The 26069-nt window shown below is 37.9% G+C and overlaps 2 protein-coding genes across 6 annotated transcripts; one reads left to right on the top strand and one right to left on the bottom strand.

Annotated features, from left to right (window-relative positions):
* The first annotated feature begins 21 nt into the window (after positions 1 to 21).
* SPATA1 (spermatogenesis associated 1) lies at positions 22 to 17930 on the top strand. Its single transcript, XM_033000780.2, has 14 exons — positions 22 to 258; positions 1358 to 1487; positions 2381 to 2487; positions 5977 to 6094; positions 7915 to 7968; positions 8067 to 8397; positions 8512 to 8760; positions 10465 to 10591; positions 10739 to 10799; positions 11779 to 11896; positions 12726 to 12851; positions 14717 to 14886; positions 16797 to 16895; positions 17701 to 17930. Exons 2-14 carry the CDS (start codon positions 1452 to 1454, stop codon positions 17803 to 17805), a joined length of 1701 nt encoding a protein of 566 aa, XP_032856671.2. The 5' UTR covers positions 22 to 258; positions 1358 to 1451; the 3' UTR covers positions 17806 to 17930.
* Positions 8178 to 25999, bottom strand: CTBS (chitobiase). 5 transcript variants are annotated; one of them, XM_042784347.1, is made up of 8 exons: positions 25838 to 25999; positions 25269 to 25407; positions 24063 to 24271; positions 23259 to 23430; positions 22655 to 22752; positions 21793 to 21954; positions 20617 to 20798; positions 8178 to 8220 (listed from the first exon to the last, which is right to left on the bottom strand). In XM_042784347.1, the coding sequence occupies exons 1-8, from the start codon at positions 25967 to 25969 to the stop codon at positions 8196 to 8198; spliced, it is 1119 nt and encodes a 372-aa protein (XP_042640281.1). In that variant the 5' UTR covers positions 25970 to 25999; the 3' UTR covers positions 8178 to 8195. The 5 variants fall into 5 exon arrangements, with proteins under 5 accessions (XP_042640281.1, XP_042640299.1, XP_042640274.1 ...); XM_042784365.1 differs by lacking the exon at positions 8178 to 8220 and adding an exon at positions 10126 to 10166; XM_042784340.1 differs by lacking the exon at positions 8178 to 8220 and adding an exon at positions 16942 to 17299.
* Positions 26000 to 26069: the final 70 nt, after the last annotated feature.

The following is a 26069-nucleotide window of genomic DNA, read 5'->3' as shown; positions in this document are numbered from 1 at the left end:
GGCGGTGGCGGGCCCCCGAGGGGCGAGTGGCAGCCCCAGCCCCGGAGGGGAGCCCCGAGGGGCGGCCCGCGGCCCGTAGTTCTTACCGGTGGTTGTGGTTCGTGGCTGTTTGCCTGCGGGCTCTGTATGCCCGGGAAGGGGGAACTGTCCGCAAACACGCTGATTCCCCCTCCTCCTCTTCTCAATTTATCTATAAAGTGGATTAAAAGAAAAGACAATATTATAGACCAAAGTGGCAAACCTTGGTGATAATATCCGGTGAGTTACTGGTTTGGAGCTTGTTTTGAGATGTAATGAACTGATTGCTCTTGCCAGCGTGCTTGGGTCTTGACTACAGTCTAGGGGAGGTGGGTGTTTACTGCAGAAACTGTTAGTGGGTGACCGTGAAGCCTGGAATAATAATGGCACAGGGTGGCATGTTGTAATGCAAAGTGCAACATTTTGCATATATATACAGAGACAAAGGGGAAGAACTTGTGCTGTAACTTGCTGTGCCTTTTGTTGGGAGTAACTGGAGAAGTGATGGGATGTTACAGTCAGGTCATTCATGAGAGCTTGTGGCAGTATAATTGTCAAGAGGCATGTAAAGACACGGGCTCTTAAATAGGTGCTTCCCTCTGACACAAGGAAACGTTAATTCCATCTCACGGAGCCAAGGCAAGACCTGGAAGGCCTGGTCACATGTGCTCGAGAACAGGTGAATTCGAAGTAGCAAAGGTACAAGGGAGAGCTGCCAAGATGATCAGGAGAACAGGGAGGGTTTCAGCAGGCTGAAAATCAGGAATTTTGTAGCCTCTGAGGTGCTGGAAGAGCCTTCAAAGGGAGAGCACTGAGGAAAGTCGTAACAAGGTTAGGGCAGAACTGTGGTTTATAGTTTATGAAAGGACTTTCCTGACAGTTGCCTGGCACTGTCAGGTTTCCTTGGAATACGTTTTGGCCGGTGCGATGCACAGTGTATGTGGCTTGACTGCAGTTCACAATAACTGTCCCTTTATCAGAGATAAACCCGGGCCCTGCAATAATCATTTTGTGGAGATTTATGTCTGTGTCTTTAGGAAGACAGTACAATTGGGTAGAAAATTATATACAACTGAAGTATTTTTATGAAAGGGGAGAAAATGTTAAGAGGAAATACTCCAGGGCAGATCTCTCAAAGCTGCAGGGCTGTGATTTAGCAATTCCCCTGGTTACTTAGGTGATACTTACTTGTGTAGAAGGTGTGGTGCAGGCTGTTTGTCTACAGTTAGCAGGAAGCTTTCTGCCTCAGCACAGAAGCAACTTTTTCATTTTCAGAAATGGAAAGAAGAACAGTAAATGAAAATAAAATATATTAATGGAGTAACTTCTCTCGTAACAGATTAACATGAAACTCATTCTTAAAGAATGTTTCGATCAAAAAGAAGATTAGAGAGCCCACCTGGCATTTGTTGTGATCAAGTACAGGCACTGATATGCTGTTCAGTCAAATGAGACCTCAGACATCACAGGTGAGAGTTTTTGTACTTTTTCATAGAGATTTTTTAGATTTCACAAATAAAAAATACTAAAATAAGTGACAGTGCACCATTTCTAGAAGACCTGGTAGGAAAACCCCTGTGCTTTTAACATAGTATGTATAGAAAGCATTCTCTTCTAGTTTATATTTAGTAACTCAACAATTGCAGAAATATTTAATATAGCTTATTTGTATGGCTTCTAGTTATAGGGAAGTGTATCATCCTTGTCAATACCATTGGATTCTCACTAAAAATATCAAGACTTAGACATTAACAATCCCACAACTACCACATGGTTGAACACAATTTAAGTGAACCTCATTCAGAGCAGGGTTAGTTGTTCTCTTTGCAGACACTGCCAGGAGCATTGTTACGCTTCCTAGGTAGCTAATATTATTAACAACTGTCAGAAATATTTAAAAATTTTTTTCTTGCTAGCCCGATTAAGTTGTAATGCTGTTTGGATCAAGCTTTCAGGGCTTTGCATTTTTTATGAGATGAACAAAGGTAGTATTTCAGCTGAAGTATTCTTGTAAACATGACACGCTCCAGAGTATCAAGTGGTTTTGGTAAGCTCTGTCCACTGCTGTCACAGTGACATACAAAAGTAGCACGAGCTCTCTTTTCCCTCATTTCCATTGTTGAGCTTGTTCTAATGTGACTTATTTTGATGCTGTCAGCTGGCATTCAATCACAAATTTCTCTATTCATCACTGTTCTCACTATCAAGTCATTACTGTCAGATAGAGCCTCACTCTTCTACTTCATGTGCTAACATCAAAGAAACCATTCCTGCCTCCAGAAATTGAAAGTCCAGGTAAGCAAAGCATATAGGAAGAGGATTATAATATATCTACAGTTATGATCATCTGTTCTTTATTTAGTTGGTGGAGCTCCATGTTTTTTATGTCCCAGAAGAAGTGTGGAACTTCAAGCTGAATACAGTTCCTGTAGCTCTTACTAGCAAATTCATCTCAGCCGGATTTATAAGGTGAGTATAGTTTTAGGCTTCATGTGCATGGTACGTCCTTTCCATTGCCCTTCAGTCATTTAGTCCAGCTGCTGCTCTGTAGAGCGCAATTACATCTGTCAGAAGAGACTTGTTCTCTAATAATTTGCGGAGGGTAAGTGGTGCCCATGTTTATTTGGACTGTATCAGGCTTAGCTCCATTCCACCCCTTGACGTAGAGCACTGAAACACACTTCCAGAGCAGTGCTAGTATCTCTGCAGAATAATTTGTCGTAAAAGCACACTCTTATATTCTTTCTGTCTCTTTGAGCCCGACTATCAAAATCTTGAATTCTTTTCAGCAATGAGCCGGCTTCAAGACAGAGTGGCTTGATGAAGATGGAATAGCCTGTCAGTTCCCAGGAACAGGGATATAATGATCTCTCAGTCTGAAGAAAGAGCTTAGGCCATGTTTCTCAAGGGAAAGCATTACAGCCCATGCAATCACCAGCATATCTTCTTTTTTCTTCAGTAGTATTTCTGAAAGGTTGCGCACAACACCATGTGCTATGTGTCCTCTCAGGTAGCTGTTCAGAGGACTTAGTGAAAGAATACCCTGGGTTTCCAGTCCTAGGCCCAAACCTGGCACAGAGAGTTGCAGTTTAATCTTTCGTAACTTTGAAAATTTGATTTATACTCCTAAACACTTTATTCACAAAATCTGTGTCTATCTAGTGTGGTAAGAAGTTGTAGAAAAGTCAAATAATGTAAAGATGTGTATTGAAATGGAGCTTTTACATGCTCTTTGTCTGTTCCTGTGCAAAACCTGTCAATTTAACTTAAACTGCAGGGAATATGGGTTTTAACTAATTTAAATTTAGGCCTGTATTGTCCACTTAAGAGAATATGTTGTGTAGCTGAAAAGTTTGACAGCAGTCAGATGTGAGCATGTAGGGCAGAATGTATTAATTCTCACAGCTTCTTTTGTTGAAAGGCTGCTCAAAACCAGAGGAAGTAAGTGCAGGTATCTGTTTTGTTTGCTGTTCTAGTCTCTGGCAGAGGTGCAAAATACACGACTGGAGTGGTAACTTCAAATCATTTCATGTGATTGGACATCTGTCACTGCCCTCTCTGTTCCCTAGTGTAAATTTATTTCACTAAGGCTCAATTCTGAGGCATCAACTTAAATTAGGATTTTCATGGATTTCAGTGGGTTTGTATCTGTCTGGGTATTTGTTGCTTGCTAATGAGTCTTAAATAATTACTAATTAATTATTTTATGGTTGCTATGCAATGCTGCATTAGCAATAACCAGCACCTGGCTAGTGTATCACTTTCTTTAAAAAAAAAAATAATATATATATTCTCTTATAATCCTGAAGAGGGAACAGCAGCCTTGCTGGTACTAATGCTGTTTGGATGTTGTTGATAGCACTGTCCAGTCAGCTTGACAATCCGAGTACTGTCTGAGTCAGCTTAACAAAGGATTCTTAGGTCTAAGTACAGGCCACTTCCATTAATCATTAAATTAGAAGAAAATATTAAGTATGTAATTGTCTATGGCCCTGAGTTCTTGTTCCCATGAACTTGATTTGTCAGCCTCTGATCTTTTGTTTATTCCTCATTCCTCACCACAGAAGCCATGCTTTTGTTATTTCTAGATGAGATGGCTGCAATGAACTCTTGTTTGCATTACTTTTAAAGGAACACCCTGAAGCAAATGACTTGGATGTGACTAGTCTTCTGCTAGCCAGTGGCAGCAAGAAACATTATTATATGTTCCTAGCAGCTGCACTGGCAAATAATTTTCAGGTAAATTTATGCTCTATATCTCAGGTTCTGTATACCTAGATAATTTTCTCCCATGATACATCGTAGTTACTTAGATGTTTTCCCTGGTGGTCATAAATGCCTTAGATTTAGATTTCCTTGCTGGTTTGGATGGGCATTATCAGTGAAGGATGTGCAGTGTTAGAATTGCCTCTGAAAGAGCTTGCATTTATTGGGTTTCGGATTACGATTCAAGGGACATATCTTCTCTGAGATATCAGCTTGAAGAAATGATAGCGAATGAGAGATATTTGAATTATAGATCATCTCTGTTCTCACATAAGACCTTGGAAGGATGTGTATTGAATTACGTATCCATCTTTCACATATTTCTTTATCCATTTGAAATAAATTTCTAGGGCTAGTATCTGCAGCAAGTGTGGGGAAAGAATGGCTGAGGAAGAATCGAACAGGAGCTAAATGTACATGGACCGAGCAGTGTGGCCTAGATGTGTCCACTTTTCAGACTTTGGTCTCCTCTGCTGTATGCCTGTGCTCCAAGGCAGATTTATGATCTTGAGTAGGGTCCTCTAAGTCCAGGGTGTCTGAACTAATGCAAGGGAAGCACTGTAGCCCACTGAAGTAGTGTGTTTATGAGATGAAACTAAGGGTGTTTTTACGTACCTAGGGTGTGAAATGAAGTCATATAGGGCTGTCTGAAAGTGCAGACAGACCCTGACTGGTTAATGTTGAAGACCTGGCCCAGCTGAAGGGATGGCACATTCTTGTCTACTATTTACTGAGAATGGCATGTGCTATTCCCCAAGCTATGTCTGTGCATTGCTTGAACAGTGATAGCTGCCTGGGCCAAAATCATGCTAGGGAGTATACTAACACTTAATCAGCATGGGTGATTAACCGTCTCGGGCCTGAATTTGTTCCCTGGTTAATTTTATATGGCAGCATGGGAGCAATTAGAATTGCTTATGCTGTACTGCAGAGCCCTTGTGTGCCTCTTACACATTTGGTTTTATTCTGCAGAGATGCTTTTTATTCTATAGTGATTTTTATACCAAGCTCATTACTAATACTTGCATGGTTTCCAGTAGTATATTAAATGATGCAAATCATATTTGCGTCTGCTCTCTCATCCTCAAACTCTGGTAGAAATTTTCACACAGCAGTGTTTGGTTTTGATTTAAAATACATTTGCATGTACACATGCACACACCCAGCTGTAACTTTGTGTTGGAGAAGGCAAAATCAAAGGAATGTGCCTGCTACTTAAAATGGACAGTGGCGAAGTTTCCTCTAGCCCTTAGTGCTTGAAGGGGTATGTTCTACAGTCCTGGATGGGCCCCATGAAACTTTGTCACCTACGTGGAAATGCATGACTGTAGTTTCCAATGTTTTTGTTATTCATCTGCAGATGAGCAAGAGAGTTCTGAAGAAGTCATTTTCAAATTTCAGCTAATTCCATGTTGTCCCTTTGTATGGTGTTCCTAAAATATGAATATTGCTAGTTAATGTTATGACAGCCCTTGTAATATGGTCTACCATAATGTGATACAATGTTCTAACTCTACCACACCAAGAGTCTCTGGCCTATGTGCAAATTAGGTTCAGTTCTAGGACAGAGTTCCCATTTTTGGTCATTCCATCCATACAAGCCAACATGTATGTGGCATTATCTTCCCCCTCTTACTAACTAGCCATCGTTATTTGATCTTACAGATGTATTAATGAGTAACAACATTCTAGGGTGTCTCCTCACATCACATTAAGAGTGCTACGGGAAAAAATTGGAGAGTACCTGGGTGGAGTTGCAGTTGCAGATAAGTTCAAATTTTTAAAATGTATTGGGAAAAAACTAGCAGTGGTAAGTTATTTTTTTTTTCTTTCATGTTCTTCTGCTTTATAATGTAAACTGCAGATTTCATTGCTCAGATTAGATAATATCACATAAAATAGATATAACTTTAGAAGCACTGTTAGCATTTGTTTTAAAACATGCTGGAGCATAAACTCTTGTCAGAGCACATCTACTTTCCCAAACACAAAGGAACAGCTGGATATATTAGAAACATCCTTTAAAGCATCAGATGTAATTAGTTGCCATCCAGTGAAAAGATGCTAGTTTTGATAAATCAGTGGATTAAATATGACAAATCTAGTTGCATTTTTAAAAAATCTCCTTAAGGTCATTATTACCAGTATATGGGTGGGATTATGGCAGTTGAAGAATTTGCAGTGGAAACTGAGTAAGTCAGAATTCCTCTAATGGTTTCTGCTGTGACCTGCCCAAAAGCCTTTAAAAGATTGATCTCTGAATGAAAACTTCTCTGGATGTACATTTGTGTTCCACTAATTAGTCCTGTAATACAGCCTGAAATATATGTAATCAAAAAACCTAAATCTCTGAATCATAGTTGCTCCTCATAATGATTCTCTATATATTTATATATTACAAATTGTAGCTAAAGATTAAATAAACTTGAAAATCAGTCTAACTGAAAGTTTGTTCTTGTAATACATAAAGACTGAAGTCATGTACGTAAGTATAGAATACTTCTTTCACCTCTCATTTCACCTGTTTCTCATGGATTTGGGAATTAATTACAAGCTGGAAATTTGTTGCCAGCCTTTATTTCATTTGTAGTTGAGTTATCAGTATAATTACTCTCACAGAAGACTAGAATAAATACTAAGTAATATGCAAAAACTAGGTGGAAGAATATTAAGAAAAACTTCAAGACTGACACAATCTAAATCTGAAAATGTGCATATGTCTTCAAAGAATTTAGGTCTTTTTAATTGGATGATAATAAGTAAATGGTGTATTTTCTTCCCCACTGATAGTTCTGAGATAAATGGGGAAATTTTCCAGCTTCCTTTAGATTGTCAGGAAATTAAGAAGATATTTTACTCTAATTGAGAATTAAAGACGTTGGTAGATATAAGTGAAGATTTTTAGTGACAAATTAAAGATATAATTTTAATTTGGGGTAATTACTGTTGTTTGATGTTTAACTTTATAACAAAGTGTAAAGCAATAATCCAACTAACTGGTTTATTTGTTGTTTAGGGTCATGGTAACCTCATTGAATTACATCTCCATGATGAAATATTTGTTGAGTGGGTTTGCCCCCCCTAGTTTTCTGTTTCACAACAGTGGCAATGTAAGCAGTACTAAGAGCTGTACCCTACTTGCAAGTAAGGGTCTGTAAATGAAAAATAAACATAAACCAAAATTGTGTTCATTTGCTTTTCCTTTTCTTGCATATAGCCTGTGCCTGTAACAGTGAATCAGTGGCATTGCCTGGCCACTACTGAGAACAGAATTTGGCCCCATCTTTAGTTCAATTTCATTATTTAAATGTAAGCTCAGACTTTTTTTTTCCCCCCCCATTTTCTTTTCCCATTTGAAAAAAAAAAAAAAATCAGTACATCCATTTACTTTTCTGGGTCTGACTGAGATTTTGAAAAATAGACAAAATAAAGCTTCAGTACCATGTCAGAAAATAGAATAGTAGTCCATGTTTCTTCTTCCTCATGAGGCCATCACAGAAGATAGTTCTGGTTATGAAAAAATGTAGTATGTAAAGATGATGCTAGAATACAGAAATTAAGTGATATGCATCATTATTGATAAAAAAAAAAGTATTTTATTGGTTATGCTTACATTCTTTATCTTCCAAGGTGAAAGCAAAGCAAGAAACAGAACTGGAACTGAAGGCATTTGCTCCTCCTTATGTATGTATTGAATGATTTTTAAGGTATCATTTTCAGAAACTTTTTATATTGTACATTTCCTCTTTTGTCCTGTCTGATGAATATACTGCATATTTTAGGCACCTTATCCTGAATTATATTTATTACCTGAAGTGGAATCCTTTGAAGATCTTTATCCATTTTCATCATCAACTCAACAAAGACATCATTTTAATGCAGAAGCTAATACGTTTGGTCATGTATCAAGATTATCCAGTCTTCCACAACAAAAATCTGAAAAAAGCAAACAATTTTTAGGAAGCATACATAGTAGTCATCAGCTAGAAAATCAGGAGGTGCACAGTCCTGTGGAATGGGGTGAGAAAGAACCTGTTACAGTTTTGCATGCAAAACGTAAGCAAGACCATAACAACAGGATTCAAGAAAAACAGATAGAGTTTAGAGGAAAAAGTAAGTTTAACCAATGTAATGAAGCAGGATGATGAAGGAGGAGAAGAATAAATATTATGGTTAACAGTTACAATAAAATAATAATTTTGTTTTCTAATATCAATTATTATGCAGGTCAAAATGGAGCCAATGGATCTCTCTTCACACCAAGTCATTCAAATCCTGCAGATTGGGAGTCTGGAAAGAGTGATATGGTATTACAGACCTCTCAGAAAAATCATCTCAGCCAAGACCAAAAAGAGCATAACACTCCTAAGTCGAATGGCAAAGCCAAAGGAACTGCTCTTACTCTTCATGTAAACCACAGTGATGAACAAGGCCAGAATAACCAAACACCCCAAATTCACATTAAATATCAAAAGGGTACAACAGTTCATTGTCATCTTTTTGCTAAAGCATGTATTTTAGAAAGTTAGAGTAAAGCTAAGTTTTAAGAAATCTGTAGCTAAAGCATGAGTTGGAATATTGCTATCAGAACAGTATTCTAATTTTTAAAATAATGGTCATATCTTTCAAAGAGCTTTAGTTTTATTTTGGATGAGTCCTTCTTTATCACTGTGCTGATACAGGGAAACACTTTACTATAATTGATGCATTTGTCTAATATTATTTACATGAAAAAAATTACTAAGCAGCTACTATACAGATTGGAGGATAAGGTCCCATAATTCAACAGCAATTTTAAATGAAAAAAAATCTTGTTATCAGTATATCAGGGAAAGTATTTATTCACTTCAACTGTCATTGTCATCTTATCTATGGCTACATTACTACAGAAGAGGGGTGTTTCTTCCCCCTCCCTCCCACATAATATTTATTTATATGCTACTGAACACTGGCATTCCTAAAACGGAGCGGTAAGAGAATTCTTTGAGCAGACTACGGTGAAAATAGTACAAAAGTATGGAGTGGTTTAATGCACACATTATCTAGATAACAGTTCCGTGCCAAAATAGAAAATGTTGTTTGGAAGAAATCTATTAACTACTACTTCCTTAAAATGGAATGTCTTATGGATACTGAGGGCCATTAAGTCCCTGAACAATTATATAATGTTCTTAATATTTCTAAATTGTTAGTGATTACCAAGAAAGAAATGACTGACACATTTAAATTGGATTTGAATGACTACTGCTATATTAGCATCAAAATTATAACATAAATTAGTTTTGAGAAGATACTTTCGAAAGACAAGTCTTAATATTTGAGTAGAATTTTACACTTAATATAAAAAAGGTGACCTTGATTCTATTGTAAATTTTTAATGAGCAATTAATAAATGAGGCAATATTCAATTTTTCATAGGTATGGGCACCTTATAGATTTCAGTTAGAATGATTTTCTGGATATCCAGCACTTTGAGTAAGAAAACAAAAATTTGGATATTGCATTCTTTAAGACGTGTCTGGAGCGTGTATTAGAAAAGGCTTTCATGAATGATTTTTCAGTAATTTCAGTTTCCAGTCATAATCTTGCAAAAATAGGTTTGTCCCTCCATCATCATGTTAACTGATGTTACATATGAGACCACTTAATATACAAATATTTATATGTAAATATATAACAGAAAAGTTTTCCATAATTTTATTTTGCATGATGACAAATGTAGGATTTTATAGTAGTAAAGCCAAAGTCTGACAGCAGTGTTCTTTTGAAATATTTATTGTGTATATTTTAAATCAGATTACATTTATTCATTAACATTTAAATGCAAAATAGTTTGCTCTGCCTTTCTTTTCTGGCTCCAGATTGTAGGGAATCTTCAGTCTCTGAAAGGCAGAAAGTGTTAGATACAGAATTAGTTTAGGGAAGGTGAAATAATTAAGTAGTTTCCTTATCTGTGATAATGTTTCTTGTACATTAGTTAGATACAAATTCTCAAAACAAAAATATATGTGGGGGTTCCTTCTGTTATTCATACAACATGCCTAAACCCCAGAGATAACATTATTGGATCGATTCACTGCATTTCTAATGCAGGTTGGAAGGTCCAGGGATTGACAGTCAAAACAGCTTGAATTTTGTGAGTGTAATCTATATATTTTGATCATCACTATCCTGTCACAGAACTAACAAACATGGAAAATAATGACCACCAAAAAGATACCAAACTAAGAAGAGACACAACACAGGGTTCTGGAGTTCTTAAAATAATGGAAGACCAAACCACAGAATATGTATGCAAAACCCAAAGGTTAGTAAATAATGTTTCTGCTGAAATAATGGATAATATTAATTCATAGCTAGAAACATTTTGCAGACTTAAAATAAGTGAAAGAAAATGGGGAATAAAACATCTCATTACATGAATTTTCACTTGCTGCTTTGATTTTATCTTTAGCTTGCAACAATACAGAACTAGCAAGTCTATAGCTGATCCTGGTGAAAAACTGGATAATCAGGTGTGTTTTTCAAACCAACATATTCATAGTAGTCTTGAGCAATAAATATAGTCCTCTACCTAGAAAAAGTATAATTTTATAAGACAGGTAACTCATTAGAAATAAGAAATAATCACATGAGAGTAATTGAGAGAATTTAGTTCATGCACTGCTACTTAACAGATTTCCTAATGGAAAAGTCAACTATATTTCTAAACAATTAAATCATCATAAGTTATACCTCTGGTTATAATTTAACAGGAACCACATATACAATAACTATCTCAGTCTTTTAATATTAGCTGATTTTTTTTACAGTTTCTTGACAGTAACATTTTATTGTTTTTATCAGTGACATTTTTACAGTTTCATATTTCCTATGAGATAAATTTGTCTTCTCTCAAGCCAAGTAAAGCTTGTGATAAAAACTATAAAATCCTTTGAAACATATATATGATTTAGTCATAGTATCAGAATAAGAGCATGTTTAGGCAAACTCAGCACCCTCATGCAATCATACAGCATAATAGCCCTCAGTGTTAACTGTCGCCTGTGAGCTCTTGTGCAGAAGTGATTGTAGTGGAGTCTTATGAAAATAATAATGAAATTGAAAATCTGCTATTATAGGTTTTAGTTTAGAAACTGGCAGCCCAGACTTCATGAGCAATGAGCCAGATGGCAGTTTTAAGGCCCATTATTCTTGGTCTTGTATGGGAGTGTCAGGAGCTTGTGGGGTTATGGACATGGACAAGAACAATTAGCAGTAGTCTATGTTTTTGCCTGTATGTTCTCTGAGATGCAAGTGTTCAGTGTTTGATTTTATTTGCAGAGGTCCAGCTGTTTGTAATTTAGTAATCATTTGTACTAATAATGGAATAAAAAATCTTATATGCAGAATTCAAATTCAGCCCTCCTGTTCACTCAGGCCACTTTCGGAGCATATGTCTAAGTTAGTTATTCAGGATTATAGGTTATGCACTTATGTCTTTTTACTCTGTAGGCAGATGAAAACAAGCAAAATCATCTTACTTGTCCAAAAGAATATATCTCACCTCCTAGTCCACCTTTTCTGCCACTTTATGTAAATCCAGCTCAAGTTCCTGCAATTCAGGCAGCAAGTGAGTATATGATTCCAAGAAATTGCAGGGAGGTGAACATTTGATCAAGATTGAATAATTAATGAGGACAGAAGTACCTACTTTACGAAAGAATTTGTACATACAATCATTCACAGTATTGTTACAAATTTTAATTTGTGGTTGGAAAATTCCAGGCATTTATATTTGTAGGGGCTGTTCATAGAACATGGCAGGTTCCCAGTGCTAGAAGAACCAGCTTGTGGAGTTGGGGACAGAAGGAAGAAAGGAGGGAGATAAGGTGAAATACTGCTGGCTCAAGTGAGCATGTAGTGAAGAAAACCACTAGTAGTATTGTTGAGCATCTTCTGCTGTGGTGGAAGAGGAGCATAGTGAAGAGATAAGTGATTGACCTATTGTTGCAGACTAGCGAAAGTCTGAGATACTATTCTGCCTATGACTAGCTAGAGATTAAGGCAAAATTTTGCTACAGTTTATATCACAAAATCTTTTGATCAGGAAATAGTATTTTGGAGGCTTTTTTGGCTTCACGTGGCAAGAGTTTTCAGTGTGTGCAGTGTATCTTGAATATATAGTTTTAGTGATACATTGTCTAGGCATATAAAAGGGTGTTTACTTGTTGCTCTGTGTGTGTGTATGAATGCCTGGATGCATGCTGGATTTCTCACTTTTTTCTAATGTATCAGCCATTTCAAAAAGTTAGAGATAGTTTATTAAAATAAAACATTTTTTACTGCCTGTTCTGACAGTTTTTGGTATGATTTATGATGGGTACATTACAAAAATCTTGATTGATCCTTCTTATTTACAGTATCCAGATTCTTGCTAAATATAATTATAATATCTTTAGAAAACAAGATGGTAGAACAATTGCAACAAATGAAGAAAGACAGAAGGCACATGGAAAAAACTAGAGAAGAACTGATCAAAAAAGCTAAAGGGCTACTGGAACAAAATAAGCTGAGGAGATACCACGGTACACTTTTAATTTAATTTGGAATGATTGAGAAATGACATTGAAAGCAATGTGAAAATATTTGTCTCAACAGTGAGCTTAATTATAGAGCAAGCAGTTTGATAGCCAATAGCTCCAAGAAGGCTTATTTGTATAACAGCATGCTGGAAAGATTCAAGATTGCCATGTTTCCTTCCACTTTTCTTGGCATTCTTGTAAATCTAAAAATATCTGGGCTTTTGTAAACCATTCAGTTTGTGTCCCATGTACATACAGTGCCCACAGAGCGACTGCAGGCCGCTTCGCTGGTTGAGGCCCAGGGCAGCTGACATATTCTAAACTTGCCTTTAGTTAGTGCTTACAGAGGTTTTTACTGTGTTGATAGGGCTTCTAGTTAAATTGCCAGCATAATACTTTTTGTTCCTCCTATCTAATGGTATTCAGCTTATGGCATGGAAGTTACAAGCCTGTCGTGACAAGCTTGACAAACCTTGGGGTTTTTTTAACAAGGTAAAGTCTCATTGAAATCCCACCCAAATTTTCTTCGTAAAATTATTTTCAAGTTTATACTTAAACTACCCTCCCTAAGTCACATTCCAGTTATACACAGAAGAGGTTTAATCACTTTGGTGTTTTGAGAGCATTCTCTTTGTACTTAAATACAGCTAAATCACTAGGCGTCTCAGCTATTATTTGGAGCTTTGTTGAAAGAAGAAGATGAGACAATTCTTCCAGATATTCTCTAAGGGCATGACTACACTGCATTCTGCAGCATAGTGAAGTTGTATTTTAAAAAAACCAAACTTGGGTACTTGAAGCAGTGAATCTGTAGGAGCATGGAGCTGCAAGGCAAGCTAATTTACCCTGCTGAGATAAACCCTAAATGGCTCCTGCATTGTCTTAGATTATGTTATCCAGTTAGGTAAAATAAAGGTTATTTCACAAGGATTTAAACAGCTTCTGCAGGTTCTTTAAGAAGTGTCTCCACCTCTGAACTATTTCTATTAGACCAGTAGAGTTTCGTAAGTAAGTGCATTAGCAAAAGTGTTTCTTCACAAGGTATGAAGGTAAGAGCGTATTCTGTAGGAACAGCGACCCAGCCTATATCTAATATCCTCCTAAAATTACCATGCTGACAGTCACTCTCAGTTACATACTGTATAGTCCTCCAGCATCTGGGTTCTTTTTGGAAAGTTTCTGAGAAGCAGTTGTCCTGATTTCCTAAAATATGCCTTGAAAGGAGGAATCATTCAAGATACTTCACAAACTAGGGGATGTATGTGGCCATAAGACTGCCGCACCAGATACAGGGGGATTTATGTGCCAGCTGTTGATAGCACATTAACAACGTAGGAAGAATCATAGTTAAGTGTAAAGGTAAATACCTGTTTCCCATAATCTTGGGACTTCTGTATAAAACTAAGCTGTTGAAAATCTCTGGCCCTGCAGAGCTCAAATTTTGCATAAATCTATAGTGCTAAATATTCTGCTATATTAAAGAGACTTCAGACTGTGGTGGGCATACCAGTCTTCAGAGGTCTGGAGCACTTACTGTGCATCTGAAACCTGCAGAACAGCCAGGCTGAATGAAATTTTGATTTTGGAACTTGGGTTGTATCTCAGTGGACAGGTAGAGCCTTTTGTTGCAGGTAATTGTGTGAAAATTCAGTTGCATTTATAGTGAATGTAATTTTTGTTGTGATTTAACCCCAGATGGCAACTATGAAGATTTTTCACTAATTGCTTCTTTTAAAGAAATGTACTTCCAGGTTTTAATGTGTGCATTGGCCAACTGAATCTTGTGAGATAAGTTGGTCATTACTGTCTTCAACAGACCCTATGGTAAGGTGAACAAGACCAAACAGTATTATCGTCTTCTTGTGTAGTTCGTGAGGAATGGAAAAAGAAGTACTTTGGAACTAAGAAAGCTACAGTTTCACTGGAGGATGCTTTAAACAAACTGCGACAAGATTTAGAGCATTACCACCAGAAATTACTCCTGCAATTGGAAGCCAGAGAGAGCCGAAAACGACCAAACAATATGACAAACTCCAAGGTATTTGCTTGTATTATTTAATCTGTCCTTTTACACAGCCTTTTTTTTTTTTTTTTGCATAAAGTAACAAATTAATCACCAATCAATTACTTGTAAACTAGCTTTAACAACCCAATATCCCTCAATGATATGAAGTATAGAATTCCTTCAGCCCGTTCTTCTCAAAAAGACTGAAATGCTTGAGTCTGAGCATGTGATTCTTTCTACTTTGTGTTTGTACAATGCCTTCTTGTAACAAAATCCCCTTTTGTTCAGTATGATTAATGAATTTTTCAGTTCTATATTGTTTTCATCATCCCAACTTTCATGTACAAAGGTAATGAATTCTAGTTTGGGGGACAAGCAAAGTGTCTGAGGCTTTTGGAGTGGTTGCACCTGAACTGTTGTGCAACTGTGAATCTTGTGTTACGTTGATGATGTCAAATCATGGGAATTTCAGAGAGGTATTAAAAAAAGAAAAAAGACAAGAGGGAAACACCCTTCCCAATAGTTTTATCTGATAATCTGCTAAATGCGTTAATGGAAGCAAGTCTGTTGGCAAATCTGAAGCTAGACTAGGAAATACAAATATCCCTTTCTTGTAACTGAAAGGTGAGAGAATGTATGTACAATCTAAGAGTGTATATTATATACAAATGTGTATTATTTGAGCTACCTTATTATAAATATCTACAATATAAAAACAGTAGTAGGGCTGATGTTACATTATATTACTAGCTGTGTTCAGATATGTTATTGCTCCTTTTGGAGGGGGATATCAGAGTTTTTTTAGGTGTCTCTGGCTAGGCACAGAGGCCTTAGGTGAAGGAAATGCACAGTTTAGCATGCAAACAGCAGTCATTTGTTGGCTAGCACCCACAGGAGGTAGCCAGGATTCAGTGAGCTATTAGGCCAAGCACGAGTATGATCTCCACCTCTCTAAGCTACGTGCTGGCCAGGCAGGCATCAGGCAGGCAGGAGGAGTCGGGCCCCTGGGAACAGACCCCGCTGTCGCTGGTTTCTCCTCTACTAGCTTTGTCCTCACTGGTGACTCAACCCAGCAGTGCAGTGATTCCTCAGCAGCCCCCAACTGGTCTGACGGCCCTGCCTGTTTTTCTCCTGCATGACTGTGTACCTTTCATGCTTTCTCAGTGGCCTGAGCCAGGGTTACACGGCTGTGTGGTGTCAGAGCTGGGACTGGGACCCTTGTGAGCAGGCAGCTATACCCCTGGGTGGGGAGAAGCTTACAGCAGGAACTCAGAGATGAGAGGCTCCAGATACCACTTAATGACTCTGTGTAGTCAACTTTATTGCATCATTTGCTTTAGGTGGCACTTTAATAGCATTTTTAAAGGCTGGAACATTGAGAGATTACTAAATACACACTCACCCCTCAGCCTTACTGACTGCAAGGGACCAGGGATTTTAGTTTTAGAGGTTAATTCAAAGATAGGCTCACCCACAGCTACTGCTGAAATTATGTGCTGTATAACCAGCAGTTTATCCGTACTCAACATCACATGAGTGTAGCAACCTCATCAATAAATGCACTTTGACATAGTGATTCTAAGTCTGTGAGAGGAAAAAAAATATGAAGTATGCCTGTTTATTATAAATGGAGAGTAGCCATAAAAGGTAACGGCAAAACAGTGTGCTGTTATGCAGGAGATCAGATCTAGATCTTAACTTCCCAAAACAATAGGGAGTGGAAGAACCTCTGCACCCAGCTGAAGGGCTGGCAGCAGAAAGGAACTGCCCTCTCTAGGAGAGCAGACTGCTTACCGACCAGAGACAGCCCAGCGCACTTTAAGGACTGGAAGAAAGCAGGAGAGTTGGAGTTCAGAGGATTGTTGCTGAGTGATGAAGTATCACCCAATGAATGAAGAGATGCACTAATGCTGCACTTAACGTTTTGTTGTTGTTTCATATAGAATTACACAATCATCCGGATTACTACAGTGCAGCATGAATTGGATCAACTGAAGAAGCAGCTGGATGATACAAAAATGAAACTCATAATAGAAATTAAGGTACTTTGCCTTTTAATTAAAACAGTCAAAATGTTACTATGTATAAAAAAACCTTAGATCTTATGAAACATTAGATGATGCAAACAATTGCTAAACAGTTCTTGTTTTATGCTGTTAGTTTTATGGTGTTAGTTGTCATCATAACTATATCACTTGAGCCAAATTACTCCAGAAGACCAGGTTATTAAATGATTTTGAGTGTATGGCATTCAAGCAGCTTAGATTTTCAAGGTACTATTGAAGCTAAGCTTCACAATCTCTTTCATAAAATTCACATTTCACTTGAAAGGTAATTGAAGGAACATACTTGGTGCAGCACTGGTCAGTAGGAGACCATGGCTAATTAAAAAAAATGGCAATCTTCTTCATCTGATTTATTCCATACCAGTGCTGCCTGCAGCTCCCTTTGGAAGGAAGATAATGATATAGGCCTTCACATTTGATAGCTTTCCAGCTCTGAATGCTTGAAATAATAGGAGTCCTCTATATCACAGAGACTGCCCATACCCCTCTTTACTGGGTAATCTAGGGTAGATGTACTCATTATGCCTCCTCCACTGTACAACAAGGAGTGGAAAGAATAGTGAATTTCACAGTTGTCTCTTAAAAACACCAAGGCAAAGTACAGAATAAAGTAGTGCTAGAATTAGCCTATCTAATTAGACATGTAAAATTTTAAAGATGAAAGATGTATCCTGTATTCAGCCATCCTGCATAAAATTCAATCTTAGTTATATAAACCCGTATATATGTCAACTCCAAAAACTTCCTTAAATTGCAATTCCTTAAATTACTTGTTCTGCAGATGAGAAAGCAGGCAGCATCTGATTTACGTGCACTGAGAGCAGAACTGACACAGAAGAAGACTCATTCAGCTTTAATTCTCCAGTCCAGAAAATCAGGAATTTAAGAGGATGACATGACTTTAACATCTGTAAAGTCAACAGAAGCTCTGTAATGTATACAGATGCTCAGAATTTCACAGCATTCATTTATATGTTCTTGAAGTTATCTTGTAAAAATACATCAACTATATAACTGTTGTGGAATTTGTATACTAGGCTACCGAGGTACTGCAGCTCCCTTTTTGAATCTCACTATGAGATTAGTCAGCTACTTAAACATACAGTTTAACCTAGTAACCTGTCTAAAACAAATCTAAGTTATTTTAAAATAAGTGCAAGTTAGTTAACTGTGTAACATCACAGTGGTATGCTGATGTTCTTTCACTAACAAAATACTTACTAAGCAAATAAACCTATAATCTGTAACCCCCTGTTCTTATTTTCAGGCACGCACATTGAATTTTTGGTAAGTGATTAAAATACAACTACAACAACAGTAATCTTTTATTTAGCTATTTATTGAAGTATATTTTTGTCATTAGAAGAATGCCTATCTAGAAATTACCAATGTATTATTACCATATTATTATGAAGTATGAATAAAATCTCAGATACTATCTCACCTTATTTCATATCTAGCCATTTTTGTTCCCTCTCTTATTAGGAAAGCCACATGGACATTAATGTTCTTCTGTAGTTAGTGGAAGAGGAAAGCTTTGTCCTGGACAAGCCATAGTGATGATCCTGGTCCTACTTACATTATTGCATACTCTGTTTTTCTTTAAATTCAAGCTCACGCATGTGCTTAGATGACAATTCTCTGAAAGAGTAATTGGAAACCTCTTCTTGATAGCAATTTTTTTCTAGCTTTACTGTTTGCCTCTTTGCAGTACCAGATGTTACTACATTAAACGGAACAATAACATGCTAGGAATTAATGTCAGCTAAAAAGCTAAGGCTGTATTTATTACTGGATATGAAACACACATAGGAAGTCAGTACTACAATAAGAAAACTACGCAACTCTCAAAAGGACTAACTTCCAAATGTCTTGAGTCTACCCATTATCCAATTTATTTTCTTAAAGACAGGATTTAAGAAACAAAAAAATTATTAAAGCTACAACCACTTTTGCTCAATTCAGGATTGAATCCTAGATCCTGTATTTCAGAATTGTGTCTTCAGAAACAAAGGCAGGCAACTAGCTCTTGGAAAATATCAACCTAAATTAAAAAAAAATAAGTATCAGCTCATGATTCTTGACTGCTACAGGAAAGAAAGTTTTATTATATAGTCATCTGGCCTTCAGTTAGGATTTTGTAGGTCAGATCATCGATTCCAGAAGACCTCTCAGTATCAGTATTTTAGCATATGACTATAGTAACACAAATTCTGAAGTTTCTATATGTCAAATAAATTTACCAGTTTCTCCTAAAACCTACAGACCAGAGTTCAAGCGAAGAGCCCTCCTATTTTCCAAGGGAATGTTTTTCTTTATGTGAGAGCAGCAGGCTTTACCTTCTGCTTTCCATCACCTGTAGTATCAAGCAGTCAAATACTCAGATGAAGTCTCACTAGCCATTATGGTAGTGTTGCTGTTCTATGATGTTTTCCCAGTAACTATTTAGCAAGGGAAAAAAACAAAACAAACACACACACACACCCCCACAACTGACTACATATATCTAATTAAATTGTTTAATTAATGGAGTCACTTAAGCAGGGCACAGTTGCACTTTAATCTGGTTGTGAAACAGTTCTGAAAAGCAGAAAAGCAGTGTGGGCTGTAAGCTGTGGAACAAGTAAAGCATAAACAGACAACACTGTTTACCAACCTTGGTAAAGACAGCATTTTATTAAAAAAAAAAAAAAATCTTCTAAACACCAGTCAATCTCTCCACCACTACAGCTATTTTTAAAAGTTACATGATTTCTCTAGGCAAATTATTTTATGAAAAATATGAACCAGAAAGAAAGTAAATGTAACTTCATTATCTCAGAGGGAACACCACATAAAAACAAACAACAGGCTACTGAATGAATCTTAAAGTGTGTGGGAAAAACGCATACAGAGTTCATTAAATAAACTTCTGAGTTCTAGTTTTCAGGAAGTATCGAAGTTTGAAATGGAAGAAAACATCATCCAAGTCCTCTCTATGTTAATGTTCTTTCTTCAAGATAAGGATCAGGATTTTTGGCTTTTGAAACTAAGGAATTTACATGATACATAAACATGGTGAAATGGGTTTATTGCATATTCCCTTCTAACAAGAAGTCTGATAAAAATCTTAATGGCAACTACTTCTTGTTACATAACTTCTTCAGTCTATAAAGTATTTTAATCTTTAGAAGAGTAACCAAGTAGGAGCATAAGTTTCACCAAGTTGCATGTAAGCAACAATCTGTCTCTCCAGTATTCTCTGTTAAACTGATTCAAGAGTGGCTTAGCTAAAATAGAGGTTGGGCTGGGAAGTCAGAAAGCTGAGACTGCACCACACAACCCCACAATGAACACTGCTGCACCAGGCAGCCTTCGCAAAGGATCGTTATGACGTTGCCCCTGTAAATCCACCACTTGGTCTTTCTGGTTATCAGGTAAACATTGGGTTCAGGCTTTAACCAACTAATGGTAGTTATGAAAAATGAAAAAGATGAGCAGTCTTTTAAAAAAAACAATGCTGCCAAAGCAACATTGGACCTTTTTGAAGAATGAAAATATGGCTTTGTATACAAGATAGCAAGATGAATTTGGCTAGTTCTCAAATTTTTTGTAATCATGATCTGCTTATATAAAGTCAAAATCTATGACAGTATAAGCCGTAATAAAAAATTAACAATTTTCACCATTCTAAATCAAGGGTTCACATAGTTCTTACGGTGTCAGGGCTTGCCACATTGCTTCAGTTTGTTGCTCTGCCAGAGCTTCCCTGGAATAGTCAAGACTATTTCCATTCCACATGCCAATGCCCCTTAAGCCTCGATTCTTCACATACGCTGCTTTTAGAGAGATGCTGCGAGGGTCATCATACCATACTTGGTGGAAGTGACCAAGAGAATCCTAGAAAAACATTTAAACACTGGTGTCAGTATCTACCTATCTATATAAACATGATACATTAAAGTTCATTGAGTTTTGATTACATTTTCTGATGAATGCAGTGAAAAGTACAATTAAAAAATGAGACATAAAAGCTATGCAGATTTACATGATACTTTCCTGATTTACAAATTATTTTTCACCCAGGACAATTAAAAATTTTAAGTCAAATACTTTGCTATTTTTTTACTTATAGAATCTAAGTTATAACACAGTGACACATCCTAACTAAAATTAGATTAAAAGATTTAGCTAATTTGTATTTTGATAATTTTTTAAAACACAGCTAAAATCTGATACTCTATCTAACCTAACAGGTGAATTTAGTTAGAAATTAAATGCTTTTTTCAGCAATAAACAGTTTTTGAGGAAGTTATAAAATTTTGTCAAAGTTACATTGCTTTGACCTGGTCATTGCTTTCAACACCTTTTAATCATCTACATGTGAAACTTAAAATTATGTCTAAAGAAACAACACAAAATACATACACTGTGTTGTTCATGTAAGCACAATCATTCATGGACTCTTTGTCTAAGCAGAAACCAAATGCATAAGTGAACACACATGCAAGCCACTGGGTTAGAAAAACTTAGGAGCATCTCAGAATGTGTTTTAGTTTAAATCAGTCATCAACTCATAAAAGTAACTGTAACAGTGAAGGATGAAGCTATAGGATTTTTTTTGTGCCAAAACGTCCTTTCTGATATGGTATAATCTCTCAAGAAAACCGCAAAGTAATAAACGTCTTTATTACTCCTGTAGTCTTCAGTTACTGCACCCCTCTTTCAGACTAGAAATTCAAGACATAGATATCCAGTCATCCTTTACCACACACAAAAAAAAAAAAAGAAGTAGAAAACACAAATGGAAGAGACTGACCCTGAAAACTTTATGATCAAAGAAGTATGGTTCATGAACATTTACTCCACAACACGGTGTCTTATAGACACTTACTTTGTATTCATAAAATGGAGACTTCTGTACCTCATCCCACAGCACTCCTGAAAGAGAACTGTTCACCTGCTTCATGATGGCTCTGTAGGGGATCTGATTCCCTGCAGCATCACTGCAAGGAGCCCCACGGAAAGGTACTTTGGAAAGGGAACAAATATGATCCTGAAAAAAAAGTACAAGACACAAGTTTCATGTTACATAGATTTATTTAAATCCAAAATAGCAGTACAGCCAAGAATAAAGTCACAAAAGGCACCTGGGTCTTAAAAATCCCAAATCTTCAAGTATCTGTGGCAGACATACTATTTATAGACAGAAGTAAATTAAAACAGTTAAATTTTGTTTACTCTGTAGTAGTATGGGATTGGATGGACATCATTCAATTTATACAGTTGTCTTATCTTTTCTACTTTTAATTCACTCTTACATTTTTCCTAAGTATAATGTTGTTTGAGACTCCATGCTTTATCCATAAACTGCTATACCTTAACAGTCATAGGTTTGCTATGGTTTGTTGCACCTGGTCTTTAGGCAGTGAGCTCAGTGACTGTGTTGAGAAGGCAGACACAAGTGTTGTAGTGCCTTCAGACATCATCTCTTCTCATACAGATAACATCTATAGCTCCTTTGCCAAACATGGCACTTGGGTATCGTGGGGTTCAGGTTGCCTGGTGAGAGATAAAATGCCTTGCTTGCTAACACACTGCTCATCAGTTATCAGCAAAGCAAAGTCTCAGCTTTATGCTTTTATCCATCAGACCACGGTATTTCCTAATCTAAAAACAGGGTCACCAAAAACTAGCTGTCTCTTTCCACAGAAAAAAATAACAGTACAATTGTAAATGAATAATCTTCATCTTACCTTAGATAGGTTTTGGCAGACATAGTCATAGCCATACCAAGGGACGCCCATCACAAGCTTCTTAGGATCAATGCCCATAGCAATGTACTCTTCATAGCCTAGTTTTGAAGGAAATAAACATTAAGATGTGTTACTGCATTTTCCCATGCTTCTTATTCTTACAACTAATCTACAGCCAGAGCCAATACTTGCATGATCCCTAGACAAAGGCTAAGGTGCAAGCTCTTCTTTACCTCCCACCTGCATACTCCTAGACTTGCTCTGTTGAGATCCTAGTAACTGCTCTAGCTGCTCACACTTCAAACCAGCCGTGCAAAGCAGCAGTTCACAAGGATGAGAGAAATGTTTCAGGTTCTTTGCAAGCCCAGGCAGACACCATTGCTTTGGCTGCCATTAGACAATTACTTAACAACACACAACTGCTGAAGGTCTATCTGTAGTGTCATAAGGAGCTGAGATACTATTTTCACATTAGGACAACACATTCTTGAGCACACTCAAAAGCCTTACTACAACCAAAAACTTGTCTAAGAAAAGGCAATCTTTTCTATCCATGTGAACAAATGGAAATGTTCTGACTCCTGGGGAGGTGTTTTGTCCTTACCAACTAAAGTCTGCAGGTAAGGAGCATTGGCTTTTGCAATACAGTCTGTCCAGATCTGGCTCTGTTCATCATATGACATCACAAATAAGAAGTCACAAGCATCTGCAATCCCAGTGTAATTGTAGCACCTTTTATCTATGCATGCTGGAGACCAAGCCACATCAAATGTTACCTGAAGGAAAAATGCACAAGTTAGTATTGTGTATGGCACTTAGGAGCTCTTGTTTTCTCTTTAAAAAAAGCAGTAATTTTTAAATTTCCCAAACGTTGCACAGTGTTTAACACACAGTGATACTAAGAACTATAGGAGAAGGTGATCAGCTGCTAAAACAAACATTAGATAATAAACAGTCTGTTCCCCTATTAGTGAATTTAGAACGTCAAATAAGTTAAAATATAACATGAAAACCATCCGATCAAAAATATGAAGCACAATGCAAATTCTTAAAACTTTAGTGATGGGTTTACCAAAATTTTGTCAAGCTTTTGCACCAGAAGACTGTATTTGCCCTACTTTCAAAGATTTATTAAGCCATACTAATAACTGCCAGCCCACACAAGTCAGTAGCATTGTATCTACAAATATCAGTGAAACCTCTCTTCCGTTTAAATTCATACAGGTGAAAAATAGTGATTCTGATGATAGCATATCATAGCTAACATTCATAATTAACCATTCATGAGATTATCATGCTTTAGATCTGCATATTTTTTTTTCATATTCATATGCTAAACAGCATTCTCAAAACTCCTTGTATTTCATAAAGTTACACTTAATGTTTGTATAAAGTACATTATTATTACCTGTGATCCTGGTATTTCTCTGTGAAAAGCATCTGTAGTTTCTTTAACAAGTTCTGTTAATGCATAATACTCAGGGGAGGTTTCATTAACTTCTTGCTCTATATCTAGGTTAATTCCATCCATATACTGTTTTTTTGCAAGGTCCACCTGTTGGGATATCCATGCTGCTCTTTTAGCAGGATCAACAATTTCCTTAAGAGGTACATCACCTAGACAAGAGGCCTGCAAGAGTTACTATGTATTTGCACTACAGTAATAGTGAGGAGGAAAGGTTTGTCTTTACTAAACCAACAAACATAACCACAAAATAAAAAATTCTCACACCCATACTGGTAAAATACAAAGGAGTTAATTTTTTTCCCAAGTGTACCTCTGAGAACCCACCGCAGAAAAGACTACCAAGCCTCTCTGAGGCAGCAGTATTTAAAATTAAATTCCTTTTGGGTATTTTTTCTATAATCTCCTTACTTCTGCTTAATGTTCTTTTTGCCACAGTAAACTATCTTTCTTGAAATCAATGTACTCTCAGTATTTCCACAGAGCAAGAGGGACTGGGTCCTACTGTTTAGATAAACATACATTTATGTTTAACCTTTGCTGCTTTCCACATTGTGTTTGGATTCTGTTTTTGCCCCAACAGAGCCAACACTTGGTTACATCACATGAGCTGTAATGGACTTTGTCCTTCTAATCAGCATTTTGTACCTGGACTGAGTTCCCCAGTATTCATGTTTTAAAACTTAACCACTTCCTAATACAAAGGAATTGATTTAAGTGAAAAGTATTAAAAATTACTTAAAATCCCTTCCCGTACCCTGTCTTTTGGGTACTGTGCATAACATCCAGAATACAGACCCAAAGAAGTATCTTCTACAGGTTTTTCCTTTCCTCCCTTCCTCCCTGTTCCTCCACAGCTCTAATGGTCCCTGTTTGAGGACTTTTACTTAGATGTCACTGGAATGGTTTTATTATTACTGTGGCAGAAGCTGCCACTGGTTTTCTTTTTAATACCCTGCATACGAGCACATGCAAATGTCAAGGTATTACAGTCCTGTGTGCATTATCCCCTTATTAATTAGTCCTCTTACTGATTTTTAATACCCTGCATACAAGTGAATGTGCAACGCCAATGCATTACAGTCTCACATACATTATGTTCTTATTCATGTATCACATAAATATCCACATTTTTGCAAGGTAACCAACCTTTCAGCACTATCTGGGAGCCTTTAGAATGAGCATGACACATGAGCTCAGGATCGTACTTTCCGAAAGCTGCCACCGTTGTAATTTTTGACCAGTTGTAGGATTTCCAGGTTTCCTTTCCTACATCAAACACGAAGACCTGGCAACAGGGGTAAAAAGCACCCTCATTAGCTCCAAACACTTCTCAGCAGGACGGTTATTTTCCACACCCCTCGGAGAGGCCCACGGCCCGCGCCTCTGGCACCAGCCTGCGCGGTGCCCTGCAGGACGGCGCCCCGGGAAGGGTCGCGCCTCGCAGCAGCCGAGCGGCCCGCGGCGGGGACAGCGGCCTGCCCAACCCACCTCGCCCTGCAAATCACATGCGCCTGCTTTTTAAAAACCTGCTCGACTCCCGTGCAGGCAGTTAAGCCAAGGCGGCGGCGGACGGCGGGTTTAACGCGCTGCTAAGCGCGCAGGCCGCGCCGGGCCCGGCCTCGCTCGCCGGCCGGCCGCACCGCGCCGCCCCCCACCCCGGGGGCCGGAGCCGGCGGGCGGGCCGGCGGGGCCTGGAGCCGGCGGGGGCCACGCACCTCGAAGCCGCCGGTGCCCGTGACAGGGCGGCAGAGCCGTGGGTCCCGGCAGGGGCACGCAGCGGCCGCGGGGCCGCCCAGCAGCTGCAGAAGCCCGAGCGGCAGCAGCCACCGGCCCCACGGCCGCCCCATGGCGGGCCGCCGCTTCCGCCGGCCGCGCCGCTCCGCCCCGGGCAGGCGCCGCTCTGCCCCCTCCGCGGGGCGGGGGGAGCCCGGGACGGGCCTCCGGGCG

This window comes from Tyto alba, unplaced genomic scaffold, assembly GCF_018691265.1.
Source record: "Tyto alba isolate M040663 unplaced genomic scaffold, T.alba_DEE_v4.0 Super-Scaffold_1000006, whole genome shotgun sequence".
NCBI lineage: Eukaryota > Metazoa > Chordata > Aves > Strigiformes > Tytonidae > Tyto > Tyto alba.
This window is presented reverse-complemented; position numbering and strand designations above follow the sequence as displayed.